This window comes from Amborella trichopoda, chromosome 3 (assembly GCF_054954075.1).
Source record: "Amborella trichopoda isolate Santa Cruz 75 chromosome 3, AtrichopodaSantaCruz75HAP2 v2.0, whole genome shotgun sequence".
Taxonomy (NCBI): domain Eukaryota; kingdom Viridiplantae; phylum Streptophyta; class Magnoliopsida; order Amborellales; family Amborellaceae; genus Amborella; species Amborella trichopoda.
Window position 1 is genome coordinate 42,836,012 of NC_142338.1, and position 16,922 is coordinate 42,852,933.

The following is a 16,922-nucleotide window of genomic DNA, read 5'->3' on the forward strand; positions in this document are numbered from 1 at the left end:
TTGCTTTAATTTCTTTAAGTGCAGCCAATTAGGATTAACAAGTTGTCACCTAACTGTTAATCATATGCAATGAGATAAACTTGATAAAAAAAGATATTTAAAAATTAAATACTTTTGTATATCTAGAATATAAAAAAATTCTTAGAATGAGTCCAAACACATCACTGGGTTTTCCTTCCAGTGACACTAAGTTTTCCCTGCAATGCAATATCTTGTAAAAGCTCCAAATGGATCCCTAATATATGGCATTGTCTCATGCCAACCACATGGGATTTCACATATACTATTCAATATGGCTTTTGTATCATTATTGAAAGATAAATTCTCGGGATAAAAGAGCCTGATAGGCCATATTTCCAATATCTCCCACTTGGCCTGAAGGCCCTTTAACTCTTGTACATGGTATTGCCTCATGCTTTCTATATAGGATTTCCATATACTCAGCATAAAGGCTCTTTAACATCTTGTATATGATATTGCCTCATGTTTTTTACATGCGATTTTTATATACCCACCAATATGATTTTATGAACCATTATTGGATTTCCATTTAGACTTATCTTAGTCTCATAGCTGCCACATGTTTCTCGAAAATTTCCCGACTCAAATCCTTAGTTAGTGGATATGCAATCATCTCATTTGAAGGAATGTAATCAACTGTTATATCTCTATATTCTACTGCATCTCAAATATGATGGTATCTCCTGCGAATGTGCTTGGATTTAGAGTTTATTTTTGAATCCTTGAGAACGACAATGGCTGCTTGATTATCACAAAACATATTTATAAGCTCATTTTCAATGCATTCTAACTGTAAATCCATAAGGAAATTTCTCAACCGAACAGCCTCTTGTGATGCTAAACTGCAAGCCACATATTCTGCTTCCATGGTTGATAAAACAACACAATCTTGTTTTTTATTGCACCATGATATAGCACATTCACCAAGTGTGAAAATGAAACGCGAAGTAGATTTACTATCATCATAGTCACCACTCGAATCTGCATCAAAGTAACCATGAGGCCTAAGGGAAGAACCTTGATAGTACAACTTGTATTTCTTTGTTCCTTAGATATATTTTAATATCCATTTTACTGCTTGCTAATGCATCATTCTGGGGTTTCTTTAATACCTGCTAACAAGTCCAACAATAAAACATAGATCTGGCTTAGTGCATGACATAACATAATTAATACACCCAATTGCTTGAGCATATGGAATGTTTCTCATATCATCATTATCATTAGTAGGACATAAATATGTGGATAATTTAACTGCTTCATCAACAAGGATGGAGACCGGCTTGCATAAATCCATTATAAAGTTTTTAAGAACATATCTAAATAATGCTCTTGAGATAAGCTGAGCATCCTTTTGATCTATCTCTTGTAATTTCAATTCCTAAAACATATGATGCAACCCCCATATCTTTCATTTCAAAATTATATTTCAACCATGATTTTGTTTCATTAATCATATCTATGTCATTTCCAGCAATCAAAATATCATCTACATATAAAGACAATATCACTATCTTACTCCCACTAGTCTTAATATAAATACAATAATCACTTTCATTAGAAACAAAGCCAAGTTTCATAATTGCATTATGAAATTTTAAATACCATTGTCTAGAAGATTGTTTCAATCCATATAGTGATTTAATTAGTTTACACACTTTATTTTCTTAACCTTTAACAATATATCCTTCAGGTTGTAACATGTATATCTCTTCATTTAAATTTCCATTGAGAGATGCAGTTTTAACATCCATTTGAAATAATTCTAAATCAAGGTTGGCCACAATAGACATCAAAATTCTAACAGAATGAAATCTTACTACTGGAGAAAAAGTAACAACAAAATCTATACCTTCCTTTTGGTTATACCCTTTAGCAAAAAGTCGTGCTTTATATTTATTTATACTACCATCAACCTTGAGTTTCTTTTTTAATATCCATTTGCGACCAATGGTTTTCTCCCACTAGGCAAATCTACCAACTCCTATACATAGTTTTTAGTTATAGCATCCATTTCTTCATTCATAGCATTATTCTAAAATTCAGATTCATCATAATTAATAACTTATTTATAATTGGAAGGTTCAAGAATATCTTAACAAGCAAAATTATAGTATTGGTCAAAAGTGTCCATACAAACAAAACTTTGATATGGTTCTAAATGATATGGTGCTCTTCTGTTCCTAGAACTTCTCCTATGTTCACTGTCATTTACATTAATAAGTTCAAATGTATCACTCCCACTATTTATGTAGTTATCAAGATTTTCTACATTAGATTCATAATGTTCATCATTTACTCATTTGTTATTGTCTAATTCATGTATATCTATAAGAGAGAGTTTGCCTATTTTCATATGTTTTTCAAAAAAATGTGATCTCTAGATTCAACCAAAGATTTGATCTCATAGTCATAAAACCTATAACCCTTAGAAGTATCAGAGTACCCTATGAATGAGCATTTTCTAGTCTTAGCCGGCAACTTAAATCTTTCATGGCTTAGGATATGTACAAGAGCATCACAACCCCAAATTTTTAAATATTCCAATCGAGATTTACATCCAGTCCATAACTCATAAGGTATTTTTTATTCGGATTTTGATGGAACTCGATTTAAATTATACATAGCAATATGCAATGCTTCACCCTAAAAAATTTAGGACAAGTTAGCATGATTCATCATCGATCGCACTATTTCCATAAGAGTTCGGTTAAGCCTTTCAGCAACACCACTTTGTTGGGGGGTGTGAAGCATGGTCTTATGATGTATTATCCCATTTTCTTTACAAAAATTATCAAACAAATTAGAACAATATCCCCTCCTCAGTCCGTTCTAAGGATTTTAATTCTTTTATCTAATTGGTTTTCAACTTCTAATTTAAATTCTTTGAACATTTCAAGCGCATCAGATTTTCTGCTAATTAGATAAATATAATCAAATATCAAATAATCATCAATGAATGAAATAAAATACTCCATACCCCTATGTGTTTTTACATTAAGTGGCCCACAAATATCAGAATGAATAATAGACAATAAATCATACGATCTAGTTGCCTTATCAAAGGGTTTTCTACTCCTTTTACCAAATAAACATGGTTCACAATTTTTAAAATCTAAATTCGTCATTTTAGGAATCAAGCTATCATGAACAAGTCTAGAAATTTTATTTCTACTAATATAACCCAAACGCATATGCCACAAAAAAGAAGTTTCATCATCACACACATTCAAGTAAGCAGAAGAACATGAAATTTCATGCATTTTATCAAGTAAATACATATCCCCTCGAACTACTTTTTCCCATACAATGATTTTCCTATTAATCCCAATTGAAACTTTCCTATCCTTGAAACGAACTTCATATCTCTTAACATCAAGCCTCCTAACAGACAGTAAGTTACAACGCATGGAATGATATAAAGAGTATAAAAAAGGAGCAAGAAGTTCCCCTTAGGGATGGCTAACCTGTAAATATCAATACCCAATACATTAGACTTAGAATCATTGCCCATAGAAATGACATGTTCCCCCACTTCATGCTCTTTAAATTCCACAAAGCCCTATCTAGACCTGGATATATATTTAGTGGCCCTAGAGTCTACCCATCAATCATCAATAGACACATTAGCTATTAAACAGTCAACGACTATACACAAGTAGTCACGACTTTGGTTGGGTATCTTGGGTGCCCCCTTGTTTGGGCATTGAGATTTAAAATGTCTCATCTTCCCACAAATGAAACATGCCCCCTTGGGTCCATTGTGCATAGGCTTCTTGTTTTTATTTTCAACATTCTGCTTTTTATTATTGGTCCAAGGTTGGTATGGTTTTATTTTGGTAGAGGATTCTCCATTTCAAGGGTTTTGAAATTGAACAATGCGAAGTGCATCAGCCCTCCTTAAATATCTACGATCTCCTTCAGATTTCAATTCAACAGCAAGATTTTGAAGCGTAAGATCCTTACGGTTTAAAGACAAAGTAGTCACAGCAGATTCTCAAGAATTAGACAAACTATTCAATATGGTTAAAACTCGTTGTTGATCATTCAAAGCATAACCAGCACTCATAAGTTGTTTGCCCAACAAAATCATTTTCCTAACATGTTCAACCGCAGAGTCATTCTCTTTCATCTTAAAAGAATAGTACTCTTGAGTCAATACTCTTAAATTACTCAAAGAAGTCACCCCAAATTGTATCACCAATTCATCATAAATATCTTTGGTATTTTAAATTCATCAAAACTCAATAATAAGTTATCATCCATATTTCTCAAAATTATGTTTCTACACCCCTTATTTTCTTTTTCCCGATTAGCATAAGCTGATCTTTTTGCTTTATTACTAACATCAGTAGGTTCAGTAGGAACTACAGTTGAAATTATGTGATCTAATTTTTTATGCTCTAAAATCAAAGCTAATCTTCTTTTCCACGTATTATAATTCGGCCCGTTGAGTCTTTCTATCTTCAATTCCAATTTAAGATCCATGAATGATAACAAATACAAACCAAGAAAATAAAATAAATCTAATTTATAGATGCGATCTCACCGGGCGATAGTACAGACTATCAAGAATAGAGCTCAAGAAAAAACATGCAACAACCGGTGAATTGAATAAGCCTTGATGTGAATCCAACTCAATCAATAATTCTTCCAAACTCGGATCATCAGAAAAAATACCCAAATTGCTAAAAAACAGCAATATATAGTGTTCAAGAAGAATTTTTTCTCTCACTAGATTTGGAAAAAATGTGATCTGGATTAAACTGCAGTAAAATAAAAATATTCACATATGATAACACCAGAGAAGATGACTCTATTATCTCAAGGTAATAAACAACAATAAAAATCAGATATATGGGCACGAGAGGAGAATACACAGTATCTCAAAAAGGTGGAAAATGAAAAGACTGATTTTCGTTGAAGGGTTAACCCATTCTTTTATAGTGCATCAGAGCAGCCAAAATAAGAGAAAATTAAAAAAAAACTTACCATTGGCCAGTTACAGGATTTTTGGATGCATGATCTTTGCTTAATTGTCCAAATAACTGCCATATGTGTCAAAAAAAAAAAAACGTCTTGTCTCTTCTTTTATTTATTTATTTATTTATTTTTTTTGCCTCGTTCAAAAAAAATGGGCCAACCCTTAGGGAGTAAAAAATAAAAAAAAACAGATCTTTCTCTTTTGAAATAGAAAATGCAAAAAAAAGGAAAGAAAAATGCATTTTTGGCTCAATAGAGTTATTGCTAGAGAGAGAAACAAAGCCGATAAACGATAGAATCAAACGTGTTTTTTAATAAACCCGTTAAAAACGTGTTTTTTATGAGGAAAGAAAAAAACAGGATAAAAAAGAAGTTTTTTTTTTCTTTACTTAGCAATTTTTTTTTAGAAAGAAAAACAATTATTTTCCTAATTTGTGTAATTTCTAAAAGAACAAATTATTTCCACAAAAAAAATCCGAAAATAGAAATTTGTATCCCCAATAGATTTATGTATTGTTAGGATTTAGGGTTTATTAATTTAGGGTTTATGTTGTGTTCTTCTTCTTCAGAGATTGAATGTATGATATTTTCTTTTTCTTTTTAACTTTAACATGATGCATATTTCAATGGTTATTTTGCAAAGAAAATATTGTGTGCAACATGATTCAATGCCCTACAAAAATTGTGTGCAGCATGATTTTGCAAAGAAAATAATGAATAAAGAAAATCATTTGCCTTACAAATACCATATCAGACTAAATGCTTCATTTTCCCTTTCGATTTAGCTGCTGAAATGCTTCATAAGGTTTACCTTCCGGCTTTCTTCTTCCAGTTCGTAGAGTTCGCCGTTCGATGTAGGGTTTACCTTCTTTGAAAATTAGGGGAGAGAGAGAGAGAGAGAGAGAGAGAGAGATGCAACCTTACATTGAAAAACCTTCTTTGAAAAACTGGGTTTACCTTCTTGAAAAACAAGGGAGATAGAGAGTTCGTTGTTCTCAGGTTTACCTTCCGTTCTCGGTTTACCACTTCCCCTTCCCTTTCCCCTTCCCCTTCCCCTTACCCTTTTAAGGTTTACTATTTGGAAAACGTTTTTGTAAGGATGCAACCTTATATTGTAGAGTTACATATGCACCTCAAAAATCATAAGAAAAGGTAGTTTTATTGCTGAAAAACCCTTTTATTGATAGTTCAGACATCGAGATGTATGACTATGAAAAATAAAAAGATTTTAAGTCCTAAAATAGTGCATTTTATAACATATTATCTACACTGTCTATTTTCAAGATTTTCATATGTTTATAGATCTACTTGATTTTATTGTGAAAAGATGTATAGTCTATTTTTTGGTATGTATTTAAGTAGGTATGATATTTTTTAAAGCATTTAATGTGAAAATTTATGTGTATTTTTTTGGTATGTACTAAGTAGGTGTGATGTTTGTTAAACCATTAATGGAAAAATTCATATGGTGTATTTATCATGAACTTATTATTTTATTTTTTATAAAGAGCATGAATGCCTAACGTGTGTGTATATATATATATATATAGTATTAAAAAATAGGAAAAAAGATACAATGGTTAGATCAAAAAGATCCATTTTGGGATTATTGTGAAGAAAGATGATATAAATTGTATTACAATTTTTGTGGTGAAGGATTTTCTACCGGATAACAAGATTCAAATATCACTTGTCAAGAGAATAAAGGAATGATATAAAAGCTTGTCCTCATGTACCAAATGATGTACAAGGATGAGTCATCTAAATTAATTGACTTAATTATATTAGTCTAGTTTTTATGAATGGATTACTTATTGATGGCTTTGACAATTTTATTTTTCAGAATTTCAAAATTTCTAACATTTTAACTTATCCAAGTTTTCAACTCCGATTTTTTTAGCCTAGTTTGATATATTGGTGATATCTTTACATGAAGTATTTTTACCGATCCGTATTTTTTATCCTATTTTTTCATCTGACTTTAAAATAAGAAATGAATTTTTCCCGATTTAATAAAAGTCCCCGACTTGCTAACTATGGTCCAAACACATCACTGGATTTTCCGTCCAGTGACACTGAGTAGGGTTTTCCCTCCAGTGCGACAGCCTATAAAAGCTCCAAAATGGATCCCTAGTATATAGCATTGCCTCATGTCAACCACATATACTATTCAATGTGGCTTTTGTACTATTATTGAAAAATAAATTCCCAGGATAAAATGGACTGATAGGCCATATTTCCAACAAATTCGCCAATTTTACCTGTTTTAATTTCCAAATTTCTATTTTTAGTAAAAATTGCACCCAATTCTATATCTTGTCATTGCACTAAAATTTAGTCACTATTTGAAGATCAGCCAGTGGATTCTTGCGGAAGATGTCGAGACCAATATTTGGTGAGAATTGGGGCTCAACATAATGCCGAGTTGGAGAGGTATGGTTCTTTTATTTGTTATTATTTTTGGCAACTATAGTCTTATAAATTTAGACAAATTCTCACTAGAATTCGCCCCCTCAATTAGATTTTGATCGCAGATTGCCATATATGGATGTGTTTGTCTTTGATTTAGGAAGTTCCATAAAAAAAATTTTGCTTGAATCGCTAAACGGATTGCGAGATATTGCTCTGAGCGTGAGTAGAGGTCATAGGACTGATATACATAATTTGTTGCAAACCTCAAATATTTTTGGTTCGATTCGACATTGATCCGTGTGAAGAACCCATCTACACATACATGAATGAAAAGACCATGTTGTAAGGAGCAACATACTCAAATTTGACCTCGTTTGGCATCGGAATTGGGAGATATGTTCCCGGCCTTTTTGTCAAAAAATATGTTGCTTCCTGTGATTCCAATGAAGATGATGAACGACATGTACAATATACTTGGTAAATCTTTTCTATGTGGTCTCATGCGTACTCAACAAGGCCCTTATGGAAATCAAACTAGGCTTAAATATTTATCAAAGGTTTTGCTCATCATCACCTTAATATCATAAAAATTTGAAGCACATTGATAATTTATTCGTAGTTTCCTTTTGTAAAGTTGGATTAATTTACGTGGACCCTATGTACATTTCAACATATTTGAGAGGGCCATTTTTCATCCATTTCGATGTCGAATTGGGCTCAAATTTAGCAAGTAGCATTTTTATATTGATACCTCCCACCCCTAAAGTCCTTGGGTCATTAATCTTTAAATATATTAAAGAATATTTGTAAATTGGCCTTAAATCAATGTGGTGAAATGAACGGTTGAGTTTCGTCAGACCATATCTTGGTCATCTAGCTTTGGATTGGCCTGATATTTGGAGGATAGCCTTAGGGTACCTTGGATTAAATATTGAAGAGTCAGATTATCATTTTGAGCCGGTTGGACCAGATTTCTGAACGTGTCTCCTCCTGAATTATCTGCTTGCTGATTTGGGCATGATTGAGCTCAAATCTTTCTCATTTTTGGCAGGGAGCTTTCTTTCATCATTTAAAGGGATTTTTAATCTTAATATTTATTATAAGGCTAGATTGTTACCTACTGTAGCCATTTTTAGTATTCCCTACAATATTATGGCATTTGTCGTGCTGAAAATTTATTTGGCTGGACGTCATCACACCTCGAGTCTGGTGACATTTTATTTTAACCAAAGTCTCCCTAAACACACTAAGGATATCAACATCTCCCATTAGATAAACTAGGATGGTAATTGTCTTGGGAAAGTCATTTCATGTGGACAGAATCAGTGCAAATGAAGTATCTTCGGAGAATCCATATGGAACCCTAGAATATTGGGGAAGAAAAGGCCCAAAAGTAGAACGCTTTAGGCTATGTCGGAAAAATCAATGTACCTGGGACTCAGGTTTGAATAGTCCGTCGGAGTATAAGAGGATCCTCCCAAGGATATACAAATTAAATTTTTTCACTCAACAGACCTCAAGTACAAACACCAACTAGAAAATTACAGCCACATTATCTTGGGTGAAACCCTCAAGAGAACCAATTAGAGGATCCTCCCAAGGATACACAAATTAAAAAATTTCACTAAACAAACCTCAAGTAGAAACACCAAATAGAAAATTACAGCCACATTATCATGGATGAAAGCCTCAAGAGAACTAATTACAATCACTCTAAATAAAAGAAAATGCACTTTAAATGATCCTAGACACTTTTTCCCACTTATAAGATGTGGATTGAGCTCAACGATTCATTTTTTATCCCTTTTTATATTGTGTTCAAGTTATTACAGGTTATTGTTGAATGTGATGCTTTCTTACTGGTTGAGATATAGATGTAGTAGTTGTGAATATATGTTATTGTCATATAAAACGTGGATAAATGTGCTTCGGTGTTCCATATATGTTTTGCTTGGTTCATTGGGCGCATTTTGCTCGAACATGTGAGTTTGTTACAACGTGTGGTTCTATGTGTATCCATGCCTGCGGATGTGAATATATGATTAGCAATGCTTAGTCAAGAATGGGCCTTAATTGTTCTAAGAATGTATGATGCATTTCGTTGAATAGGCCTTCATTGATCTCAACAGCCTTTGAAAAACAATTTATTGTGGAAGGCTTATGATCTCAATATTTTATCAATTCGTCCATTCAGTTTAAGTTCTTTAGTTGAGTGCGATATACATATTAGGGAGAAAGGCAACGACTATCTACTTATAAAATTTAAATACCTATTATACTTCATATCATCATATTATTAAAAAACAATATATTCTACTTCATATCATCATATTATTAAAAAACAATATTGAGTCTTTTGTTATGGTGATATATCAAAATATGAAACAAAGTTGATAATAATAATAATAATAATAATAATATCAACTTTGGGTTATTAAAAATGTAATAATTATTTTTTTCATACATGACATATCTGCCCGATATTACTAAAAAAATAACAAACAGTTCAAACTGGGTTGAGAGGTCTCCAGTGTAAAAGCTCTAAGGTGCATCAAACACAAGTACCTCTAAATTTTTTAAACCTTCAAACGCACCCTAAGTGGTTAGTAGTTATTGTTGTGAATAGATAGTCATTGTTGTAAGTGGATAGTTATTGTATTAAATATGGATGTAAGAACTTTTATTTAAAGAAATGTGTGTGCGGAAAAATGAGGTCATCGTATCAAGTTTGTAATGTTTTTGTATACCGTATTTTTTATCATTGAATGCAAAATTGTTTTTCTTCCACTTCATCTTAATTCTCAACATTGTTGCACTAATCGAAAAGCAGATTGTTCCAATATTTCGGCATACGTCTTTCTCCACATAGGTGTATTAGAGAACACGATCTTGTACACCTCTTACATCTTGTAGAGGTGCTCATCCGAAGACAACTAGTCTCACTTTCATCGGCAATCTACAAAATGAATAGCGGTGTAGTGGAGACACAGAAACCACCTGGCATTGAAACCACTTTGTATTGCTTGTGGCTCTGCTGCACGAATGCAGAAACAAGCAATGAACATGAACGCGCTTTATGTCTTCTTTGAGAGCAAATATCAAACACTTATGTGTGTCGGTGATTATGCAGGAACCAAGAAACAATGAAAACAACTAAACACCAGACACTAAGATTTAATGTGATTTATCCTTGTGGTCTACATCCAGTAAAAGAAGAGAACAACCCACTAAAACAATGAAAGTCAGGAAGGTTCAATGGAACAAAATCGTTTTCTTCGAAGATGTTATCAATCTCAGTTTATTCTTCATGAGGATCTTCTGCTCATTACCGGTCTCTCGCCAGAAGATCTTTAATCGCGTGGTAATCTCACAAATCAAAAAAAAAAAAACCCTTACACAGAACCATGTTCTTCTTCTTGTTGAAACACAACGAAATGTCATGCAACATCCTGAATTGTTCTCCTTTGCATTAACTTTCCTCTCAAGAAATTAGAACTTGGGGCCTTTCCCATTACAGATTAAAAGGAGTAAAATTACATTATAGGCATCCAACAAAAAATCTGAAGGGGTTTTCCCCTTTCTTTACCACCTTCTCTTCTGAATCGCTGAAGGCAGAACCAGAGCAGACATTTATATTGGACGTATCTCTCCCTCCATGAAAAAAAAAATGTGTGAATCTTTTCATATTGGCCTATGAACTACTAACCATCATGAATTCTCTCTCTCTAACATGTTTAATTTCAAAATTCTCTTGCTTCCCTGTTCTTCGAACTCGTTCTCTCCTTTACTGACCCTTTTTGTCGGAAAAGGAGAAGGGATCCAATTACTATTCTCTCTCTCCCCACCACCCCAGTAATGGATCTCATCCAAAATTGAAAAGAAGATACAGTCGCCCACACGCAAATACGCCTAAGTCTTGACAGAGAATTTGATAGGCAATCCATTCTGGGGAAGTGGAAATGGGCTATACTGAATTCCATTATTTGAACCCATTACAGTCCACCTGAAACCAAAATAAGAGAGAAACAAAAACAAAACTATTAGTTAAAAAACTCATATTAATTTGGGGTAATCAAAAAAGATGCCCCCAAATTTAAATAACCCTGTAGAGAGAGAGAGTTACCTATATTTTGTGGTTAGGTGATGGAGAAGAATTAAGATTTCCAATTTTGCCAATTCATTTCCTGGACAGGAGTGAATTCCATTGCCAAAAGGCATGAAGGTGTTGGGCTTTGGAGCAACCTGTTGCAAGAAAAAACCCATTTTTTAGCCAAATAAAGAAAGAGGAAAAGGAAAGAAAGCAATTGACAGACAAAAAAGGGGGGTTTTCTAAGATTAGTGAGTATTATTGCCTCAAATCTGGAGGGGTCAAATTTCTCTGGATCAGGGAAAATATCAGGGCTATGATGAATATTCCTAAATAAAGGCAACACCTTCCATCCTTTGGGAATCAAATAACCTGAAATAAACACAACCAGAAAAGGAATTAGAAAATCAGCATAAAGGAAAACTAATTATAAGGAAATATTAACATAAAAATATTAAAATTTCTACACAATTTAACACCAATTTCTTCAAAAAATGTGACCAAACTCTACTTTGAAAACACCATGTTTCTTCTTAAAGAAAATTTACTTCTCATATTATTTTGAATTACCCGACAAAGATCATCAACTTTTACAGTAAAATACCCACATATTTTGATGACTCAGAAAACCCTATTTTTCCATGATCCACAAATATAATCACACACCCATATTTAATGTTCAAAATAGTTCTCAAAGAAATTATATCACTTAAGCAAGTACATGAATAATGAACATCAAATATGTACTGACCTTCAAATTCTACATCTTCAACTGCTTCTCTGAATGTAAAAGAAAGAATTGTAGCCACCCTTAAAGTCTCTTGGATAACCCTAGAAGTTAAGGGCATGTTCTTTGTATCAGCCCAACTTAGAGGCTTTTTTTCTCCATTGGACTTCACAATGGCTTCTTGCTCTTCCTGAAAATCCATAAAACAAGCTCAATGTTAATCTCACCAGAAAATAGATCACCATGAAGGAGAGAGATGAAAAACTGCTGGAAAGATTTCACACAAAATGAAACTTGTGGCTCAAGTTCACTTTTTTGGGGTACCGCATGAAAATGCCACAAAAAGAAAACAAACAACCAGGTGACCTTGAGCCCATTTTGAAGAAAATGCCACAATAGCCCAGCTGTTTTTTAATTTGGGCCCACTGCTATAAAGATTTCCATGGAATGTCACTCTTGAGCTCACTGTAAAGACTTTCCATTAAAGGAAACAAAGGAAATACAAGTGATACAAATAGACTTTTAAGCAGGAGAGAGAAGAATTGTCATTAAAAGAAAGCAGTAACCCAATCTGTCTTTAGAGGCAGGCCCATTTTGGAGAAAGAACACACAAAAGGGGCAGAAGGACCCAAATATAACCCCACCCCAACCGTCTTTCAAGCCTGTGTAAAAACTTACTATAAATAGACATTAAATTGAAGAGAAGGAAAAAGATGGTGAAAAACAGGGTTTTAGAGTGAGAAAATTTACTGTGACAGCTTGAAGGAATCTTGGGTTTTCTCCAAGGTATTTGATGATCCATGTTAAGACACTGGCAGTGGTATCTCTTGCTGCAAATATGACACCAATAACATTGTCTGCAATTTGTTCGTCAGTTAGGGCTTCTTTGGCTCCCATGAAAGAGCCAAGAAGGTCATTACTTTCCATTTTTGTCACCCTTCTGGATGATATGATCTCTGCTGAAATCTGGCTCAGCCTTTTCCTTGCCTTCATTGCCTTATTAAATAGAGTTCCAGGGAGGTTGATGGGCATGGAGTTGTAGCCTTTCTCCAGTGTATAGTAGGCCTCTTTAAGCTCCTCAATGAAGGGGAGCTCATCCTTTCCAAATATGGAAAGTAGTGCCACATTGAATGCATACTGCAAGTGAGTAACAGAAACTGATCAAAACAGAGAGGAAGACACCAATCTGTCCAAGAGAGAGAGAGAGAGTCCAATTCTTGGTAGTGCAACTATCTGATAAAAACCAATTCACCTTAAGTTTATATTGTGTGAGTGATGCCCCTTGGAGTTTACTAAGAGTTGAAACCTATGATGAGAGAGAGAGAGAGAGCAGTTGTAAATACTAGATACACCCAATTCTGATATTCTGACGCAAATATCAAAATCTCTAGGAACTTCTCAAATAGTGCATAACTTCAGAGACAGAGAAGAGAGAGAGAGAGAGAGGGGGCTGAAATCATGGTACCCCACAAATTGTGAGAGAGAGAGAGAGAGAGAGGGAGAGGGGGTGAAAACATGGTACCCCACAAATTGAGAGAGAGAGAGAGAGAGAGAGAGAGGGAGAGGGGGTGAAAACATGGTACCCCACAAATTGTATGCTCATTTGAAAGGTCAAGATCCCTTGGATTCTTTCAAACCCAGGCTATCTTTTTATCAGGTAAATAAAATGGTTTTTCCTGGCTGAATTTCCACAGCTGAATTTGCCTATAAAAATTCAAAAAATACAGGCAACAAATTTAAAAAGACCAACTCAACATAATCACGAAAGAAAAATGGATTTGAGAATCAGCTTGGGATTTTCCAAATGATAAGATAAGGATATTACTTTCTCAATGTCAAAACTTGACTGTAGAATGAAACATGGAATCTTCCATCTTTTATGCAGGAGGAACAAAAACAAAACCAATTCAAAAATTCAAAACACACATGACTACAGAACAAGTAATCAAAGAGAGAGGAAAATCACAAATATCCTAATTTTTGAAAATAAAAATACTTAGAAATCTTTTAATCAATGCTTCCATAGAGAGAGAATTAAGGGAGAGAATTTCTTAGTTTATGCCTATCTTTTGAAGACAGAGAGAGAGAGAGAGTAGGGGCTTACTGTCTTCATCTCTTGAAAGGTGTTGATGGTGTTTCCATCCCAGGAAGCCAAGGAATCAATGGCGACAGTCTCGATGTCTGCAACTTTGGGCTTGAGGCTCTCAGGTAAGAAGGCCCTCAAAACAAGCTTCCTAAGCTTCATGTGGTAATCCCCTTGGTGAAAAAACAGAGCTTGAGGCCCCATCATCTTCTCTTTGCTAGCTGGAAATGTAGGCTTAAACAGATGAGCCTGAGTTACTAGCACAAATCTTGCACCTTCTGGGCTTGATATCATAATACATGGACACCCAAGTATGTGGGTCTTGAACACTGAACCATACCTGCCATTCATCAATGTATGCATCAATTTTAGAGAGATAAATGCAGTGTTCAACTTCTTGAAGAGAGAGAAACAGAGTGTTTTGGCAATGAATATTGTGGGTATAGAAAATCAACACATTTTCATTTGTTTAGAACAAAATGTTATGTTCAAGTTCTTCTTTGCTGTGTAGAGAGACTAAGACTAACCTCTGTTGCTTTTGAGCAAAGAAAGTGTTTGGATTTTGGGAATACAGTTGGAAGGTCTCGCCGATGTACGGCCAGCCTAACGACCCCGGCGGCAGGGGCAATCTGCGCCGCCCGCGACGCAGATGTCCGGCAAGAACCCAAATGAAGGAAAAGAATGAAATGAAGAGAAACAATGTTGTTACAATTGCCGCCATGCTCAAACCTGCTCCGAATTCTCAACAGAGAGAGAGAGGGGGGGGGGCCTTTGTGTTGGGAGTTAAAACATGAAAATTGTGTTGGAGTTAAATGAGAGAGTGAAAAGAAGTAGAGAGAGAAAGAGTCTATAGAGGTTGTAGTTTTAGTTGTGATAGAGAGAGGAATTGGGTTGAGAGGGAGTAGAGAAAGGGGAGTTAGTGCGAGGTTTGAGAGTGAACTTAGAGAGAGAAAGAGGAGAGAGGAATGAGGTTTGTGGGGAGGGAGTGGAGTGGAAGGGGGGAATTTATAGGAGGTTTTAGAGAGAGAAACAGGTTGTCATGCATGGACAGCTCGAAGCCACCCATGGAATCTCGAATCCAGCTCACGGGAAGTTTAGACAGAGAGAGAGGGGGGCAGGGGCGGGATAGTTGCAGCGCGTCGCACGTGTAATGGGCACATACGAACTCGTGTGCCTACTGCCCTTGGTTGACCCAGCGACACGTTGGTCTGACATCAACGCTGCCTATTCAAAATGGAAACAACTTAGAAGGCCCCTCTTCTTCCCCACAATATCTCAAATGCCACACTCTTAAACCCCTAAGTAAAATTTTTTAGAAATTACAAAATAACAGGTCACTAGTATTTCCATTGTTATTTTTGTTTTTGTCAATTTCCATAAATTTTGGACTGCGTAAATGCTTTTTTTTTCGTTCCCATTCCCGAGCTTAGGATGGACTAAATTTTAATTTCTTTTGTTTTTCTTGCTGAATTTTTTTTTTAAAAGTTTTTTTTTTGTTGTTGTTTATAGTTCGGTGGTAAGAATGAAACTTGAAATTTAACACTGCTTAATGTCATTTGCTAACCATTTAAGTCCATGTGTGATTCCTCAAACGGCCGGATTTATTTGTACATTCTATGCCTTAATGGATTAGTACTTTTTTTTTTTTTTCCTTGAAAGTTAACTTGTGATTTCTTGGTTCGTTGAGTTTTTTGGTTTGTATTTCTGCAAAAAAAAAAAATTGCAATTCAAATTCTATGAACTATCAGTTAATCAACCCAAAAAAAATGCCTCAAACTCAACAGCTGATCATAAGAAAAGAGATGAGGTTGTTCAACTAGCTAATGGCATGTGCGTTGTACTTTGCTCAAGCTGAGAAATTAAATGAATGTCGGTTATTAATATTTTGATTAAATAAAAGTTAAATGAATTTCATATTTTGATTGTTAATAATGAATTTCATATTTTGATGGTTAATACCATATTTTTGCAAACCATATGAAGGTAGGATACTCCAAATTTGGGGGGTCAAATACTTTCATAAAATGTTGCGGAGGAAAAAAATGTGAGTGAAAGATGCAATAAACCCAATGAGTAAAATTACTGTTCATGCCTTTGTTATTCTTGCAATTAAAATGTTTATTTAGTACTTTCATTAAGGTGGCAGGGGTAGATTGGTAAATGTTGGAATATACTTTTTGTCGATCAACGCCTTCATTTAGTAGGTCCCACGTGGAGCGGACGGACTTCACTTAATCAACGGTCCATGAATCGACATTTTAGAAGGGTGTTTTTTTCCCTCTTTCATGAATTTTTTTTAATTTTTTGGACTTCAATTTTTCGACGGCATGGATTAAAAGATAGTAAAGGACCTACTATGTCTGTTGTAGACATAGTAGGTCCGTTGCGAGATTTTTCATACAAAAAAACACTTGCAACCGCCACGGTTCTCGTAGATCCATGGATGTTTTTAACGCAAAACTGCCACGAACATAGTGTGTCTGTAGTAGGGCTAAACACTATTTAAATTCGCTTATAACTATTTTTAAGAGTTTTCTTTTTATTTTACATATACTATAAATAAACGATATCGTATGTTACGAGTTTATTTATCTTTGTCACGAGGCAAC

The 16,922-nt window shown here is 34.4% G+C and overlaps 1 protein-coding gene and 1 long non-coding RNA gene across 2 annotated transcripts; both read right to left on the reverse strand.

The window, feature by feature from the left end:
* Positions 1-638: 638 nt before the first annotated feature.
* On the reverse strand, positions 639-6,083 carry LOC110007258 (uncharacterized). Its single transcript, XR_002280938.2, has 2 exons — positions 5,816-6,083; positions 639-1,133 (listed from the first exon to the last, which is right to left on the reverse strand). It is a non-coding gene; the product is annotated as an uncharacterized LOC110007258 (long non-coding RNA).
* A 4,496-nt stretch (positions 6,084-10,579) lies between these two features.
* On the reverse strand, positions 10,580-15,465 carry LOC18422678 (abscisic acid 8'-hydroxylase CYP707A2). The gene is made up of 7 exons (XM_006878564.4): positions 14,841-15,465; positions 14,335-14,653; positions 12,981-13,367; positions 12,255-12,420; positions 11,769-11,875; positions 11,540-11,658; positions 10,580-11,419 (listed from the first exon to the last, which is right to left on the reverse strand). The coding sequence occupies exons 1-7, from the start codon at positions 15,032-15,034 to the stop codon at positions 11,326-11,328; spliced, it is 1,386 nt and encodes a 461-aa protein (XP_006878626.1). The 5' UTR covers positions 15,035-15,465; the 3' UTR covers positions 10,580-11,325.
* Positions 15,466-16,922: the final 1,457 nt, after the last annotated feature.